The sequence below is a fragment of the Acomys russatus genome, chromosome 24 (genome assembly GCF_903995435.1).
Source record: "Acomys russatus chromosome 24, mAcoRus1.1, whole genome shotgun sequence".
Taxonomy (NCBI): domain Eukaryota; kingdom Metazoa; phylum Chordata; class Mammalia; order Rodentia; family Muridae; genus Acomys; species Acomys russatus.
This window is the reverse complement of record NC_067160.1, coordinates 9,446,398-9,462,816: the sequence shown is the minus strand read 5'-3', so window position 1 is coordinate 9,462,816 and position 16,419 is coordinate 9,446,398. Positions and strand designations below refer to the sequence as shown.

At 43.0% G+C, this 16,419-nt stretch overlaps 1 protein-coding gene across 5 annotated transcripts in view; it reads right to left on the bottom strand.

The window, feature by feature from the left end:
• Positions 1 to 3,196: 3,196 nt before the first annotated feature.
• Sestd1 (SEC14 and spectrin domain containing 1) overlaps positions 3,197 to 16,419 on the bottom strand; it is a 91,342-nt gene continuing 78,119 nt past the window's right edge. For all 5 annotated transcript variants that reach the window (XM_051166976.1, XM_051166972.1, XM_051166974.1 and 2 more), the window contains exons 11-18: positions 16,109 to 16,303; positions 15,521 to 15,635; positions 14,099 to 14,258; positions 9,686 to 9,767; positions 8,947 to 9,069; positions 8,062 to 8,253; positions 4,774 to 4,895; positions 3,197 to 3,543 (exon numbers count right to left, since the gene is read on the bottom strand). In XM_051166976.1, coding sequence (XP_051022933.1) covers positions 3,414 to 3,543; positions 4,774 to 4,895; positions 8,062 to 8,253; positions 8,947 to 9,069; positions 9,686 to 9,767; positions 14,099 to 14,258; positions 15,521 to 15,635; positions 16,109 to 16,303 — 1,119 coding nt within the window. In that variant the 3' untranslated portion in view covers positions 3,197 to 3,413. The remainder of the gene's footprint in view (positions 3,544 to 4,773; positions 4,896 to 8,061; positions 8,254 to 8,946; positions 9,070 to 9,685; positions 9,768 to 14,098; positions 14,259 to 15,520; positions 15,636 to 16,108; positions 16,304 to 16,419) is intronic.

Genomic DNA, 16,419 nt, shown 5'->3' with positions numbered 1-16,419 from the left:
AGCCTCTTTACTGGAGGGTATTTCTGCCTGTATCTTCTCTACACACTCAAGATCTACAGAATTACATCGGCTCTAGTTTCTTTAGTTTTTAACAGGCATCCTGTTTTTCTTACGACTCAGTGTGCTTTGCGGAGGATGTGAGACATACCTAAGAACACACAATCTCTCCTGGCAGATACAGCATGTGAAAGAATGCTGATAATCTCTACCAACGTATACTGTGCAGTAGAATACATCCACTCAACCTAACAGTCACACATGGCATGCAAAGGGGTTTAGAAGAGAAAATAGGATTTGGTTAGTACTTGCCATGTCCTCACCTAGAAGACAGACAGTAATAATACTAACAACACACCATCCATCAACTGAAAGAGACGAACTGACAGGCATGTTAAGAGTAGGGAACATTCACAAGCCAGTTTAAATCCCAGTAAAGGAAGAGATCGTGTCAACTCGCCAACACTGAGTGCCAGCTAACAGGCCGAGCCTTCACCAATATCACTAAGGACTCGCCCTGGAAAATGAGGTTAAAAAAAAAAAAAAAAAAGTCAGAAGTGGGAATAAAGCCCGAGGATCTAAAAGGAAGTTATCATCTTTGCATCACAGCTCTGCTGAGTCAGACATGTACTAAGAGACGACATCAAACTGCCACTGTCTACTGAGTTTACACAGGAACAAAGATACAGGCAAAAGAAAAAAGAAAAGAAGGAGGAGGGGGAGAAACAGCAGCAGCTGCAGCCGCCGCCGTCACCAACTTAACAGAAGTTGCCCAGCTAACAAGTCAGTCAATCCCTAGGAAGGACTAAAGTAATGCGGGGAGCTGCGGCACTGAACCAGTTAAGAAGAACCCTTTTTAATTAGGGTTGTAGGCTACTGTTAGTGTTGATATAACGAAAGCCTGAGATTTCACACAAACTGAAGTCACATCCTTCAAACAAATTGACCTCTAAGTGAACTGTGACCACAAGAAAAAAGTCAAATGGAGGCACTGCTAGGACTTTACTCATAACTTTTGTGTATCTATAACAATGCACACACAGAAAAGGGGCCCGCATACGCCAGTGAGGGGTGACTATGCTCAGTCTGTGTATCTGGTTGCCTGTAACTATTTAAATCATACACGGCATTTCCATATTTTGCCTTACTTTACTTTTTGCAGGAGAGAGAGCTTAAAGTGTATGAAAATTAACTCATTTGGAATTATGCATCCATGAGCTGATGGTATAAATTACAAAGTCATAATAAAAACACCAGTCACCCTGAAACTCAGCCAAAGAAACAGATATTAAATATAAAAAACAAAAAAATCCCATCTAAACATTACATATCTAAGGATCTAAAACATCAGACACATCCCATGGAAACAGATTTATAAGTCAGTAAATACTACTGTTTAAATACACCTCAGAATACTGCTTAATGCTTACGATGGAAGGCAGGTGTAGGACCACACGTTACCCACCAGGGAATTTTTAGCTACAAGACACGAGGGACAGGAGTCAGCCCCTAGAAGGACCTCATGACATACCAGGAAAGGGTTAGCACCGTCATGAAGACTGAAGACTCAGAGAGCTCCTATGCACAGGCAGAAAGCCCCGAAGGAGGGTTATCAAGTATAGAAAGAACTTCTGGATGGTCTCAGAGGCAGTGGCAGTATAAGACACGGGGGAGCAGTTAAATTTTGTCCTGGACATTGTGGCACCATTAATCAAAACTACTGCAAGAAGAAAAGGCAAGTATTATATGTCTTTCATTTCGGTGGAAATGACACGGAGGCAGCTGAAAGCCACGCATTTCAGATCAGACATGTACTGCAGGACATTAGCGATGTGATGCCTAATGAACCAGAGCTGAGGGCAGCAGCACAGTGCGCATGTGCAACAGACCTATTTTACATGCATTCAAAACTACTCTCACTCATGGTGAAAGACAGCATCTTTGAGGGTTGGAACACTGTTCAGGAGAGATGATAGAAATGGAGAGAAAGGGAGGTAATAGGTGATGTGACCAGGAGCAAAAAATTCAATTCAGTAACTGGAAGACTCTGGCTGACTTTCAAAAGAACAGTTCCCTGTACAGTGAGGGGTAAGGGCTGACTGGAAGGTGCTGCAGAGTGAGGGGTGAGGATGGGTGGACACGGAGCATGGAATTCTTCAAGGCTGGCAGAAAAGAAGGCTGGAGAAACTGGCTTTAGCATAGATGGATACATGAGCATCTCTACAGATCGCAAAAATAAACCAGCATACAATTCTCTGCATAATTTTGTACTGATAAGCCCAGTTATTTTTCACCTTTAAAAAATCTTCTAAAATAAAAATTAACACAATGTTAAATTATATACATTTTATAACTTAATTCAAACATAAAAGCATTGCCATTTTATGACAAATTTTATTTCTACAGATCTGTACAGTTTTTGTGACTAGACGTCTTCAGGGTGATTTTGCCTCTAGTATCATAAGATATTAAATATTATTAACAGTTTCTGCTTTAGTTCCAGAGTGACTACTGTGATATAGAAGACTACACTGAAACAATTCTGCATGCCTTCATCTTTAGCCCTCCTTCCCCAAAGACAAAGTGTCTTCAGAGTATTAATATTTTTGACAGCATTTTTCAAGAGAAAAGTTAAAAATAGTATTCTATTGTTACGTTCTTAAACGTCTAAACATGCTTATTTTTTATTATATACACATGCATACATATGAAATTCCTGCCTAAAATACATGCAGCAACCATCAGAAGCAATGATTAGCTCGTCCTCACAGTCCTAAGAATGCCCTTTTAATAAGGCACTCGTGTTTAGAATTGGGATGTAACTACCAAATTAAATACGATGCTTAAAGAAGACGTTTATTAAACACAAACAAGTTTTAATACATTATGAATACAATAGGAAAATGTCTTTCAATGAATACGATATATCAAAGATCTGAAGGGTTTTCTTCATATAGACAATAAAAATAACCCATTTTGAAGAATTACAAAGTAAAGTATTGAGGACACCACTATTCACTAACGGCCTAACTATGGTCTAACTATCCTACATCGCCTGGGAAGGAAGGGCAGCCATGTTGTATAGAGAACTCCTAAACTCTGATTAGCACCATCCAAAGCTTAGTATCCGTTGTCCACCTACAAACTGACAAGTCAGGTACAGCGTGAAAGCAGGAACTCAGGGCAGTGCTTACAGTCCCTCCTGCTAAGATACCTGGAGTCTACATTCTCAAAGCATGTCACATGACTGTGCCTCGGTAGCTGAGAGGCCTTAGCATTTAGAGAGGCGTGCTGTGGAAAGAAAGGAGCCTTATCCTGCTGTGAAATGTATCTTAATGAGCTGTGGCTGACCCTGCCGTATGCCAACAGCGAAGATGTGTGGGCATATGACCTGCAGCTCTATGGAGCTGGGGACATTAGCTTTCCGCAGCCACCATTTCGGGATGTCTCAGCTGCTGCCTTTTGAGACTGACCAATTTCATTCTGTCTCTGATGTGTTCTGCAGTAGAAGCCATGTCACTTGGACTCCCAAAATATTGTTCAGTTCTAAAATTGGAACACACAGAAAACACACAGGTTAGCACAAATCCAATTTAACTGTAACAGGTGCATAAGCCAATGCTATCAAAAGTGCAATATAGCCTTGGAGTACAACCTCGTTCACCTGGGTCAGCACAGTGACTTGTCCCTGTGGCCCAGCTCTGCCAGGATTGTTCTGCAGGTAAGTCATGATGTTAAGCTCTTTTTGATAGTTCAAAAGCAGGCACTCCTAAAGATTTTCTCAGTATACACTATGAATGATGGTCTTCCAAGGGAACAAAACGGAAGTTCATGACACAAGCCCTTGTGTCTCCTATCTGAGTTCTTCCTATACATTTGGCTCCAGGAGGCCCCCTACTGCTGTGACCTGAGAAAGTACAGTTATCCCTCCCTGTCATCAGGCACAGGAACCAAGACAGCTGCAGTCACTGCTGGGAGACAGGAAAGGAGCTGAGCCCTGGGGCTCCAGCCTGCCCTCTGCGCCTTCACACGACCACAAAGTGAGGGCACCTTACTCCTGTCTGCTGTCCTCTTGTCTTCTACCTTGGCTTCTCTCTTGTTGGAATCCAACTTCCTCTGCCCTCAGGCTCTCAGTGACTCACTGACAAGGTCTAGATCTCCGGGGACAAAACTGGATTCTTTTCCTGGCTTATTGACTTTTCCATCAGGTCATTTCACATTTGAAATAGAAGGGAAGGGTGCAGATCAGTGCCTGATGACTTTCCATATGAAAAATGAGGATGCCTTAGAGCCCCGTGAGAAGAGGACGGGGCTGGAGCTGGATAGACCTGAGACTGCATCCTAAGTCAAACACCTAGAAACTGTGAAACCTGGTCCTCATCTTAATCTGACCCCAGGCCCTTCAGTTCTAAGTCGTGAGTAGTCTGGATCCACCTGGGATGAGCCACGAAGGGGAAGAGTTGAAGCTGCCTGACTGGCGTATCTCATGAGTCCTTCCCTGGCGCACCCCTTTCTGAATGAAGCCCACAGTGTCATACCCCACTCTTACCAAGGCTCAGGCTTAAAGCCCATGCCTCAAACTAATCTGGGATCCTCCACCTCCAAGGTGTCAAGGCACAAATCTGATGCCAGCAAACACCAACTGTCACGGTTGCCAACAGCTGGATTTGGACTTCTTTTCCGTTTACACTGGTTCACTGTTGGAGTGGAGAACATGGGCCAAAATGAAGACACTTGGTGTTCTAAAGAACAGAGTGACAAGAACATGCACCCTACCCATCGGGGTAAACCACGGGAACAGTGAGTCTGTCCAACAGTGATTTCCCAACGGCTTCGATCTCCTCAAACTGTTCCTCATCATTAATCGCTTCAGGCTCTTCCGGGCAGTCTTGCAAAATCTGTAGCAAAGGAAAGGGCAGCACCAATGAAGGAATGCGAAAGGAAGTTAGGCCCTTGCAAACTCTGTCAGCCGAAGCGGTCTGGTCCATGCTTAGTGTTGTCACGCGCATCACTGGACATGCCTGAGCTCGAGCTACGAGCAACTGGTAAAGAAATCCTAATCACCAATGAAGCGTATCTCAAGTAACAATAAGACAATCAAGAGTAAAAACAACCTACAGTGATTTCTAGGGAAAAAATAATGGAGCACTGTGTGGAAAAGGAATGGAACTTGTGCTTAGAAATAAACAGTGTCTAGCTTCTAAGGCAACCATTTACTAGACGTTTAATGGGATGCTTATTTAGTAGAGTCGGGTGTGAATGTCAGACCAACTCTGTTCTTAAGGAGCTTACAGACTTCAAAACTCAAGGAAACTGTAAGCCACAACCAACCCCAAGTGTGCAAACACACCGGATGTGAAGGTCGGCCTCATTCCTCACAGCCAACGCCAGTGTACAAACACACCAGATGGGAAGGTCTGCCTTGTTCCCTACAGCCAGCCCCGAGTGTGCAAACACACCGGATGTGAAGGTCTGCCTCGTTCCCCACAGCCAGCCCCGAGTGTGCAAACACACCGGATGTGAAGGTCTGCCTCACTCCTTTCCTCTGATTTCACTGGTTATAATTCACAAACAGGAAGCTGTTCCATCTTTGAAGATGTTTTATTCTTTTGTTTTTTACTTAAAAATTCAAGATTTGGGGTTGGAGAGATGGCTCAGTAGTTAAGAGCACTGACTGTTCTTCCAGAGGACCAGGGTTCAGTTCCTAGCACCCACATGGCAGCTCACAACTGTCTGTAACTCCAGTTCCAAGGGATCTGACATCCTCACACTAATGCACATAAATATTTTTTTAAATACAGGATTTAATTGAGATACTCTCAGTTATTATGTTATATAATCTTTTTACAGTTATAGTTGAGTTTATGTTTACTGATATAATATAAATTAAAAGTCAAGAAGAGAAATAGTGCAGGATGACAAAATATTTTACATATGTTTGCCCAATTAAATAAGCCATTATAAGGAAGGTAAAGACCAAGGAGAAAAAGGAAAAGAGAAAAGAAAAGAAGGGCTGGAGAGATGCTCAGTGGTTAAGAGCACTGGCTGCTTCCAGAGGACCCATTTTCAGTTCTCAGCAGCCACATGGCAGTTCACAGCTGTCATGTTCCAGTCCCAGGGGACCCATCACACCAGGCATGTGGTAAGTATATCTGCATGCAGACAAAATACCCATATGTATAAAATAAAATAAACAAATTGTTAAAAGAAAAGAAGCACCAACTTTCTATTTAAAATCTCTTAACTATATTTTTATATACCCTCTAAAGAGTTCTTGGTTTAAAAAAATATCCTCACATTTAAAAATAGTCTCCTAAAGTGTTATCAGAAATACAAATGATTCTCTTTCTGCCACAGACGAAGCACTGTGCCCCAAGCTGCAGCAGGCTTCAGGCCCTGCACTGGCTGCAGCTGCACAGGCATGCCCACCCATGTGCCTAGCATGACCCATGAGGCACAACGTTTAAGGTCTATACCTTTTCTGGATGAGTGGCATACTGCCTAATACTAAAAACATTCACTGAAATAATTCATCAAAAAACAAGCCAAGCGTCTCCTGTCTCCTATACTTTCTTTCATGCTCATTAGGCCTTCGTTTTTCCGTTGTTTGTTGTTCAAGGTAGGGTCTCTCTCTATGGCTCGGCCTGCCCTTGAACTTGTGACCTGACTGGGCCGAGAGGTATAAACCAAGTACTCACTGCCTGCAAAGCTTAGTGAGCAGGTGAGAGATCTAGCTATGGCTGTTGCTAATAGTGTGCTTCACACATGAAATGTCTCTGCCTCTGAGGTTCCCTGTCACATCCGCCATCCTGAGGTGAGGCTACAGCTTAGCTTTCCATGTACTGCCGCACCTTTAAGGTCTCCTGCACACAAACCCCTGCTGCGAGAGAGCAACACAACACTGACTACCTAATAAGCTTCCTTTTTTTTAATGGGAACGTCGCCGGCATCACCACTGTGAGGGGAAACGGGCTCTATCAGAAGTTTGCCCAGATTAACACTACTATTCTTAGTGCCAGCTTCTATAACTAATGACATGAAACTATGGAAAAATACTGTTTTTAGTTTCATTAGTTTACTTGGACAGTCTTTACCCTAAATTATGAAATCACAAGGTATCTTTTAACACAGAACAGTTTACTTTCCTGACCCAGGGAAAGAGCCTGTCTAGATGACAGAAAGTGAATACAGAAGCCTGGAGCTAGACTGGACTGGGCGGGCAAGGAGAGACGTGGGAAGTCAGGACTCCGGTGCTTCTGGAATCCTCTGGCCAAGGTTTGCACCCTGGGGTCAGACTTAGTGTAGACACTCTTTTTTGTTGTTCAGGATTTTTTTTTTCATTTTTTATTATTATAATTTGTTCAGATTGCATCCCAATTGTTATCCCCTCACTTGTATCTTCTCGTTCTCCCTCCCTCCCTATTCCACCCTATTCCCTTCCCCTAGACCTCTGACAGAAGGGGACCTCCTCCCCTACCATAGCAACCACAGCCTGTCAGGTCTCATCTGGATAGCCTGCTTCCCCTTCCTGTGTGCCCACTGGACCTCCCCACCAAAGGGAAGTGGTCAAATTCGGGCACCAGAGTTCATGTCAGAGACAGACATGAGGTGGAGAATGAGCTGTCCGTTGTACAGATCTGAACAGAGGGTCTAGGTTTACTGCATGCCTTGTCCTTGGTTGGTATAGCAGTTTGTGCAGGGCCCTCCTGGGTCCAGATCCCAGTCTTGACAGTCCCCTTGTGGGGCTCCTGAATCCTCTGGTTCCTTCCATCCCCCCAACACACACATTCAAATAAACCTTAGCAACAGAACAAACAAGAACAGTAACACAGATTAATCACATAATTACATTATTCCAATTAACATTTTTAAACATTAGCAACTTTTTTTTTAAGGGAATACAATGGGCCTGGAGAGGGTTCAATGGTTAAGAATGCATCAACTTTTCCAAAGGCCTTAGGCTCAATTCCTAGGATCCACATGGCAATGCACAACTGTCTATAACTCCAGTCCCAGGGGAATCTGACAGCCTCTTCTGGATAAGTTTTTAAAGATCCCACCTACCTTTTCAGCATTTGAGTGAAAGGCAATAGCCATTTCCAACCTATGCACTCTCTCTTCAGATGCTACTGTAAACTGCTTCCACACTCTGTTCAGACGAGGAAGTGTGTCCCCTGAGGACCGGGAGGTACAGCGCAAAGACTGGCACAGCACGACTGTGGCCTGCAGCAGCTGTCTGCCGTAATCGTAAGTGCTCTAAGAAGGAAAACAACCACCACTTAGAATACAAGCAATTCAAACGGAGGGGAAGGGAGAGGCTGTGGCACCACTGGACATTAATACTACACAATCCAGTGGCTCAGACATCTGCAGGAATTAACAAATGCAGCAATTCGTCTAGTTAGCTCCTAGGTTTGCGGCTGTTTAAACTTCCAGCCCTGGTCTGTGCTCGCCATCTCAGTCAGCTAAATTCTACTGAGCAAAGGATGTCAGCTCTCTGATTACCAAAAGGAGGCAGTGAAGTTAGCTACATACTTTATATCACATTTAGGAAAGTAAAATATAACTGGGTGAACTCTGTGTTAGGGAAAACACACAAACAACCTGTCAATCCCAAAACAATCCTGTGCTAATTCTAGTGAGCTACGAGGACTGCTGCTTCTAATTTGCTGTTATTAACGAACACCTCACATTTACTCTGTGAACTGTTGGATGGATCTACACAATGGCTCAGACTGTAATACAACGTCCAGGGAGCACAGAGACCCTCTACTCAGGAGCCAAACCCTCTTGAGTCTATGTGGGTCAGGCTCAGTGCATCACCTGGTGCATCCTTAGCTCTGTGTAACAGAACTGACCTTCTTAGGCCTGGGAGGTTAAGTTACACTATGACCTTGCAGAAAGCTGTTCACACACTGCAAGTAGAAAGAAGACAAGTTCTGTCTGTACCTGTGCAACGTCGACAAATTTTCTATGCTTTTCCAGTAAAACTTTCGTTTCCTGAGCATCGTCGCCCAACCTGATGTGGGTCTTCAGCAGGGCATCCAGAAGTTCACTTAGCCACTCCACCGCCTACATGGAAATGCAGAATAAAAGTGGACTCATAACTCATTTCTTATATAAAAATTACTCCTTTTGACTAGTTAGCTCTTGAATCATAACCTTGGCTTTAGCATTCATTCAATGCCACGGTCTATGAACTAACGGTTTCCACTCCTCCTCAAACTGTCTCAGATGTCAAGGCTGGACCTCCTGAAGAGATGTGTTCAATGTAAAACCAGCATCATCTGACAGAAGGCCATGGGTCCCAGTATAAACTATAAAGTCCTGCTGGGATCTCATTACAGCTTATATAGCATGGAGAACTCTTTTGTGGGACTTCACTACCCTTCACTCCAGGGCAAAATGAATAACTGAGCTGACAAAAAGAATTAATAAATGTTCCCAATCTCTAAACCAACATAGGATTTCACTGGGGTGGGGGTGGGGGCATCAAATGAAACCAGTAAACTAGTTAAAATACCAAGCTTTATTCTCTACAGGAGAAACAAGAGTCTGACATAATAAACTGACTTTCTTAGCACCATAGGAGTACACTCTGTTCATAGTTATGTAAATTTAATCTTCTGAGTTAACTTATAATGAACTTACTCTAAGCTAACTTCCTATACAGTTGACCGGGTCTTACCTGGGAAGCATCCTCTTCACATTTAAACAACTGCACCATCTGAAGCATCTTCAGCCTCCGCACATCTACCATGTCCTCACATCTGATGGACCAAACACAAACTCAGCTTACTACTCTGGTTCCAGTGATCCTCTGACACGCATGTTTAACAGAACACTAAAGTACTTAGTCCTACACTATTATTTTGTACTGACTTGTCAGAAGTTCATGAATAGCTAATCTATTATCTATGTTACATCAAGACCTCAAAATACCTGGCATGGTACTGAATGACAAACCCTCTTGAGGATAGCATGGATTCTGCAAAATATTGAAGCAAAGCATGAATGCAGTGGCCCACCAAAACCCAAAGAAACCTCCATCGCCAACTTTATTAAACAAGCTTCAAAGATAAAAATATGGAAGTTTAGAAGATGATGGTTTTTTTGAAATTTAATTAATATATTTTGTCAAATAATATTATCTGAAATAATATTAAATTCTTAATTAAATTTTTTATCTATGCTCTTTAAGAAAAAAAAAAAAAACAACCCACAGATCTTTTGAGTGAGCAACTGTCTTGGTCTGCATGAATAATATACAGAGTGAACTCCAACTGTGTCTCGGTGTAACTGAGATCTGACTCACTTCCTTCATTCCCACACAGTTCCATGTGTAAGAAGCAGGAAGGGCTCTCCTGTAAAGCCCCACCTAGCAGAAATGAGTACCGCAACAGGCTCCAGGCTCTACAGTCGGAGCTCCTAAAGAAAGCCTAATGATAACCCAGAACTAGCTACCAACAGACTACTTTTTAAAAAGCTATTTCTCAGTCTCAGCCTAACGTAGCTCGCTAAGGTAAGTCTGTAAGTGACAGAAGGAAAACAATGGCCATGAGCCCTAAAATGTAAAACCAAGTATGTAAAACGCCTTAATTATAAAGATGATCAACACATATAAGTGCATACATATCTTGTGTCATTGGGAAAATAAGACAGTTTAGATTAAATCTAAATTGCATGCCATCTAAGCACACAAGAGTCAAACCGGAAAACGTTCATGGGAAATGAACTGTAGATAGGCATATCGATAACATTTGCTACAGACCCATGTAAACCGCTCTGTGGGGTGGAGAGGAGCAAGGGACTCACTTGCCTAACATAAGCATCCACTGGACAGAAAGCAAGAGAAAAAGAATTCCTGGATGCACGAAACCCACAGCATATCTGAGAAACAAAGCAAGAGCAATACTATGGAAGTTACAGACACTATGACTGGAGAGTGAAGGCAGCCTCCCTGAGGACACAGCTTTTTCTCAGAAGATGGGCCCGATGCAATCCCACCCTGCACATTTATCTGTCTGTGGACAGCAGTCCATGGTCAGTCGTCTCCAGCCAGCCTCTCTCTCACTGCAGGTCCATGGCTCCACCCCGCAGAAGACACGATGAATACAGGCAGGAGAGCCTTGAGGCCGCACAGCTACGCTTGGCTGTGAGCTGAAGGCTGATGGAGAACCTTTAAGATAGCTAACAGTGAAAATGAGCACCAGTTGTCAAGGACAGTCAGGTCAGACACGGAGACGAAAGATGGATGATCCACAGTTAGGGCAGAACTGGTGCCTTACAAGGCAGTCCAATTAAAGGTTACAGAGGCAACTGTGAAAAGACCTGTGCAACCACCAGCTGGGGTGGTTGAATGACACGGCCTGTGGCCTTCAGGGTCATGAGTAGTCTAGAGCCTGTGCATGTTAGTGAACAGCACCCGGTAGCGTAGAACCAGATGGAGATGAAGCAGATGTGAAACTCCTACGTGTGTCTGGACATGAATCGGCCCCGGGGGTGAGAGCAAGGTTCCACAGGAAAAAGCCGAGTTGGAGGAAGATGATGATGATAGGAAACTGAAGAAGCCGCCCTGTATAAGATCCTCCAGCCAAAAATGCAAAAATGCAAAAATAAATAAATTATAAAAAACAAAAAAGAATGGAAAAAAACTTAAACATATCAACACCAACACCAAAAGGTCAAGAATCCAAAACAAACAAACAAAAGAATGGGGGGAAAAGTCCAAAGGACCTAGTTCTGTAGAAGACATTAAGGCAACAATGCAAGCAACTTTAGAAAAGGAGGGTTCTCTTCCAAAGTGGAAGCCAAGTTCAGCTATTACAGGAAGAATCGCTTCCAGGTACCTAACCAGGAGGCTCCTTGAGATCTCTGGCAGTGGAAGAAGTCTCTTTAAGAAATACAGAAGGAGGGAGGGAGGGGGAACGGGAAGATACAAGTGAGAGGATAACAAATGAAATGTAATCTGAATAAATTACTCAAATAAAACTTTTTTTTTTTTTTAAAGAAAAAAATGGAAACATTTGAGATGCTCCTTCTTACCTCACCTCTGATATCTGGCTGTCTTTTTTATAACACAAAGTGAGGACTTTCCCACCATGTTTAGCAAATATTGTCCAGATTCCGTTCCCAAGAGCTGTTTAGATGCCTGTTTCATTTTCAAGGATGGAAATACACCTTTACTTAGCTTTAAGCATGCTTGGAATGTTAGGACAGTGCGTAGTAATAGTAGCGGTCGGAGACACAGAAGCAGTGGAGAGATAAACACAAAGGTGTGACAAGGCCTAGATATTCTAACAATAGAAACAAGAGTCAAGGGCTTCATCTGCTCTTTGTGCTTGAGTGGATTACTCTTGTCTCCAACAGGCTGATGAGCAGCAAGATGCAAGGCAGAGAAGACCAAGTCCTGGGCATCTGATTGGGAGTAAGAGAACAGGAGGATTAAGGACTTATAAATACATCCTCAATGTGGTAGCTGACAGCAACTTGACCAGGAGACTAAGAAACATAGCAGAGATTGGGGAGCAATGACTCTGATCTAGACAAGAGTAGGCCTGAGAGGAATGTGGCACATCCAACTAGAGACCCTCTGGAGGCAACCTCAGTCTAGAGCTCTGGTTAACCAGCAAGCCCTGAGCGTGCAGGGCAGACTAGAGAAAGCACTCAGGAGAAAGAGCCCCACAAGCCCTGGAACTCACAACTTTAGCAACAGAAAGAGAAAACGGGAGGGACGGAGCTAAGAGAGTGTCACTGACTTTCAAAGAGACAGAGTACCATTGCTGTATCCATTGCTATTTAGAGTCAAGAGGGTTGAGTCTAAAATATTCCCTGGATTTTTCCGAGATTGAGCATTTATTACATATAGGAATTAGAAGTTACTGATAACACCAGAACAAAACATAGACATGAATTGTGAGGGCAGAAAGGAAAACAAAGAGGGACAGAAAATACACTTCAGGAAGTAAGGAATACAGGTTAGACCTGTGAATGACTGAGCTGTGAGGAGGAGCGGTGAAGCATAAGACTGCGGCTGAAGGGCAAGCCGCAGTCCAGGATGACTCTATCATCTGTTAATCTTCATATTGGAGAGAACTAAGCAGCCACAGGAGGAAGCAGAACCTGGCCGGGGGACAACCACTGCTAGAGTGAGAAGACAGGTGAGTGAGAGAAGCCAGGACACATAAGCAGACTCCCCCCAGAAGCTGCCAGAGCCATCACAGGCCACATTAAGGTGCAAAAGGGACCCCTGCCCCGTGGCTCTTCATGATGCCGAAAGGAAATGTCCGTGAAACTCTTTGCATGACTTAAGTCTGCAAGTGTGCATATTCCATAAACCCATGCTGGATTACATGTGTGTGCCTTTTCTTGCCTCTGTAACTCTAATCTTTAACTTTCGGACACTTTCAGGTCACTATTATAGACAGAGCACCTAGAACAGTGGCCCTCAGCCTCCCCGGTGCTGCCAACCTTTAATACAGCTCCACATGTTGTCTTGGCCTCAACTGAAAAATTATTTTGCTACTTCATAACTGTAATTTTGCTACTGCTATGAGTCCTATTGGAAATATCTGATATGTGACGTTCAAAGAGGTCATGACACCACAGCTTGAGAGTCACTGCTCAGAAGCCTTAAGTTAGTGCCTGTTGGTCTACCAAGTGAAATAAAACCAATGTTGGTCCACTGTCTAATGCTACAACCAACACAGCAATGGACATGTGATGTAGGAAAATGACATGGAGAAACAACTAGGTAAAAGTTAACAGAACTCTAAACTAACAGGAAACAGAAAAGCACTTCTCAAAAAATAAAAATGAAAAGTCTTCTTAAAGCAGATAGGAATATTGAGTATAACTAAAACCTTTACAACCAGTGTAAGGGAAGAGGGGACTCTTCCGCTGGTGAATTGGCATTAGTGTCAGAACAACCACAAATAATAATGATCACATTCACCCCAAACCTACTGTGTGTGTGCGCGTGCGTGTGTGCGTGTATCAAAACAGGTAAGACATTTGAGTCCACGTGCAAAATATAGAGCATTTAACTTCTATCTTAGCATCACATTATCTGGTAAATCGGACATTGGCATCGAGACTTTGCCTTTGTTTCCTGAGCTGCATGTCTTCCATCACTCCTTGTATGTGGTCCACGTTCTCTTTATTTTCAATAGTTACGTCCTTTCCATAGGCCCAGGAAGCCTGATTGGAGATCTGATCCAGGAGACCTTGGCCTTTTTCTCGTAAGCCTTGTAATCCCACATCTAAAACAAAACACTGGGTTGACTCTCTTAATAAGAGTGTTTCCCCCTCAACACTAGACATGGGTTCCAAATGCAGACGCTTAGACGCCGGCATGCCGGGATGCAGACCTTTGACTAGATCAGGCGACAGAACTTTTAAACGGGGCTCAGAGGGAAACTCTTCCTGTTGCCACAGTCTCCTAAAGGGGAATCTTCAAAACACAATTCTGCACAGATGACTACCTTTAAAACCAAAAAGTGTAAGAATTCCCATTTCACCAGATATGATTGTCTATTTTTTTCCCCTTTTGCTTTTGTGCTCCAATTTTTAGGGCAACTGTGCACATAATTTGTTTTAAAAGGTATAAAGTTTTGCAAGATTTCAAAAACCACTCATAATACGTAAAAGAGTGAGCACTGTGAGGAGGGCTGCCGTGGGTCACATGCGACGGGAGACTACACGTTAGGTGCGCACAGGAGTTCTCTTTTGAGGTAAAGTGTGGTTCAAGAAAAGTTCGGATACTTTAAGAGCATGCTTAGAATATGAATTATTAAATAGCATTATGCATATCATCCATTAACAAAGGCTGTAAGCAAGTAAATGTCAATACAAAAGGGCTTTTTAAATTATTTCCCTGAAGTTGTTTTCATGATGAATTAATTTGGTTCAATCATGTGTCATCGCTTTCTACGAGCAATGTTCTGCATCTTCTCCGTTCGTCCCTTTTATAAAACGCTCCCTCTCAGGTGTGCTTCCTACTGCAAACACATGGGAAGGGTCTTGATGTCAGGTGACAGAGCTGGGCTAGTGACACTGGACCACACTTCCCTTGGACATTATTATTCTCAGTGTGGAGATACGATGCACAGAATCAAACCAACATTTTTTTTTTTTCCTCCTGGTTTAGAATAGAGCAACGGCAACAAAATTATCACATAAAACACAGTTCGAAGCATGCAGGGTTTGCCGTGGGACAGTCACAACTAATTACAGTCTCTGCATGCATTACAAATAACTGTCCCTGGAATATGCAAGACATAGCACCTTTAGACCACTGAGTAACAGCAAGGTGAAAGGCCAGTGATGGGTGATGGCAGGACTGACCAACCACAATAGAAATTAAGTGTTTTAGCCTAAATTATAACCCTTCAAGGGAATAAAACCTTTCAATATTATGTTTTTTTATGTTCCCTACAAATATTAATTAGTATATAAATTAACTAATCATGGTAATATATTTTAAAGAACTCTTTCGGTTTCAGCATTTTTAAAATCTGCTTACCAACACTTTTCAGCTTCTCTTCAAGCAGTTTTAAAGTTTGCTGAATCGATGCTCCATCGGCTGGTGCTACGTCTACACACAACACCCCTAATAAGCCATCCAACTGCTGAGACAACTAAAGCAGAGGGACAAAGAGACAACCCTGATGTAACCGGCATCTCAAGTCTTCAATGATTAACGAGGTTTATCTAATGGGGTCATCACAAATCCACTTGGAAAGACTATGCAGTTAAAAGATAAGGCTGAGCAATCAGAATGCATGTTATCTAGAAGATGTGGCACACAGATGCAGGCCCCGGGAAGGTCAGCAGAGTGCAAGAAGATACCGATGGTTCCGTTTCTGTCTATGTTTCAAAACACGTGTATTGAGAAACCATCAGAGTGAACAACTAGCTCGGAATGCTCTGGTCAGATGATAGGGTTAATTGCATGCAGAATAACAATCTAACTTTTAATTAAAGAATTTCATTTCATTACCTCCACCAGCAAATTACTGTCCCAGAAAAGTCATCATGGGGCATGCAAACCCACACAAGATGTGTACAGACTGTGGAGCGTTTGGAGAAAGCAACTGGAGCAGGGACTCACGTCTTGGGCCACACCATGGAATTCCAAAGCTGCCTGCAGGAGATTCTGCCTAAACTCTAGCTGACTGGCCTGTCGGTAGCAAACGTCGCTAAGCTGTTGCTGCAGAGACTTCAACTCCACAAGGTCTTCCTCGTCTCCAGCGTTCAAGAGTGCTGCAATCTGCTGGTTAAGCTCCACGTACACTGCAAACCACTCCTGTAACAGAGACATTACAAAGCAAACCAAAGAAGGTAAGATTAGCTCCTGGAGCACTGTTTATAATTTCTTAAGAAGAGAAACAGAAATTTTTGTAAGGCAGAATTATTTAAATA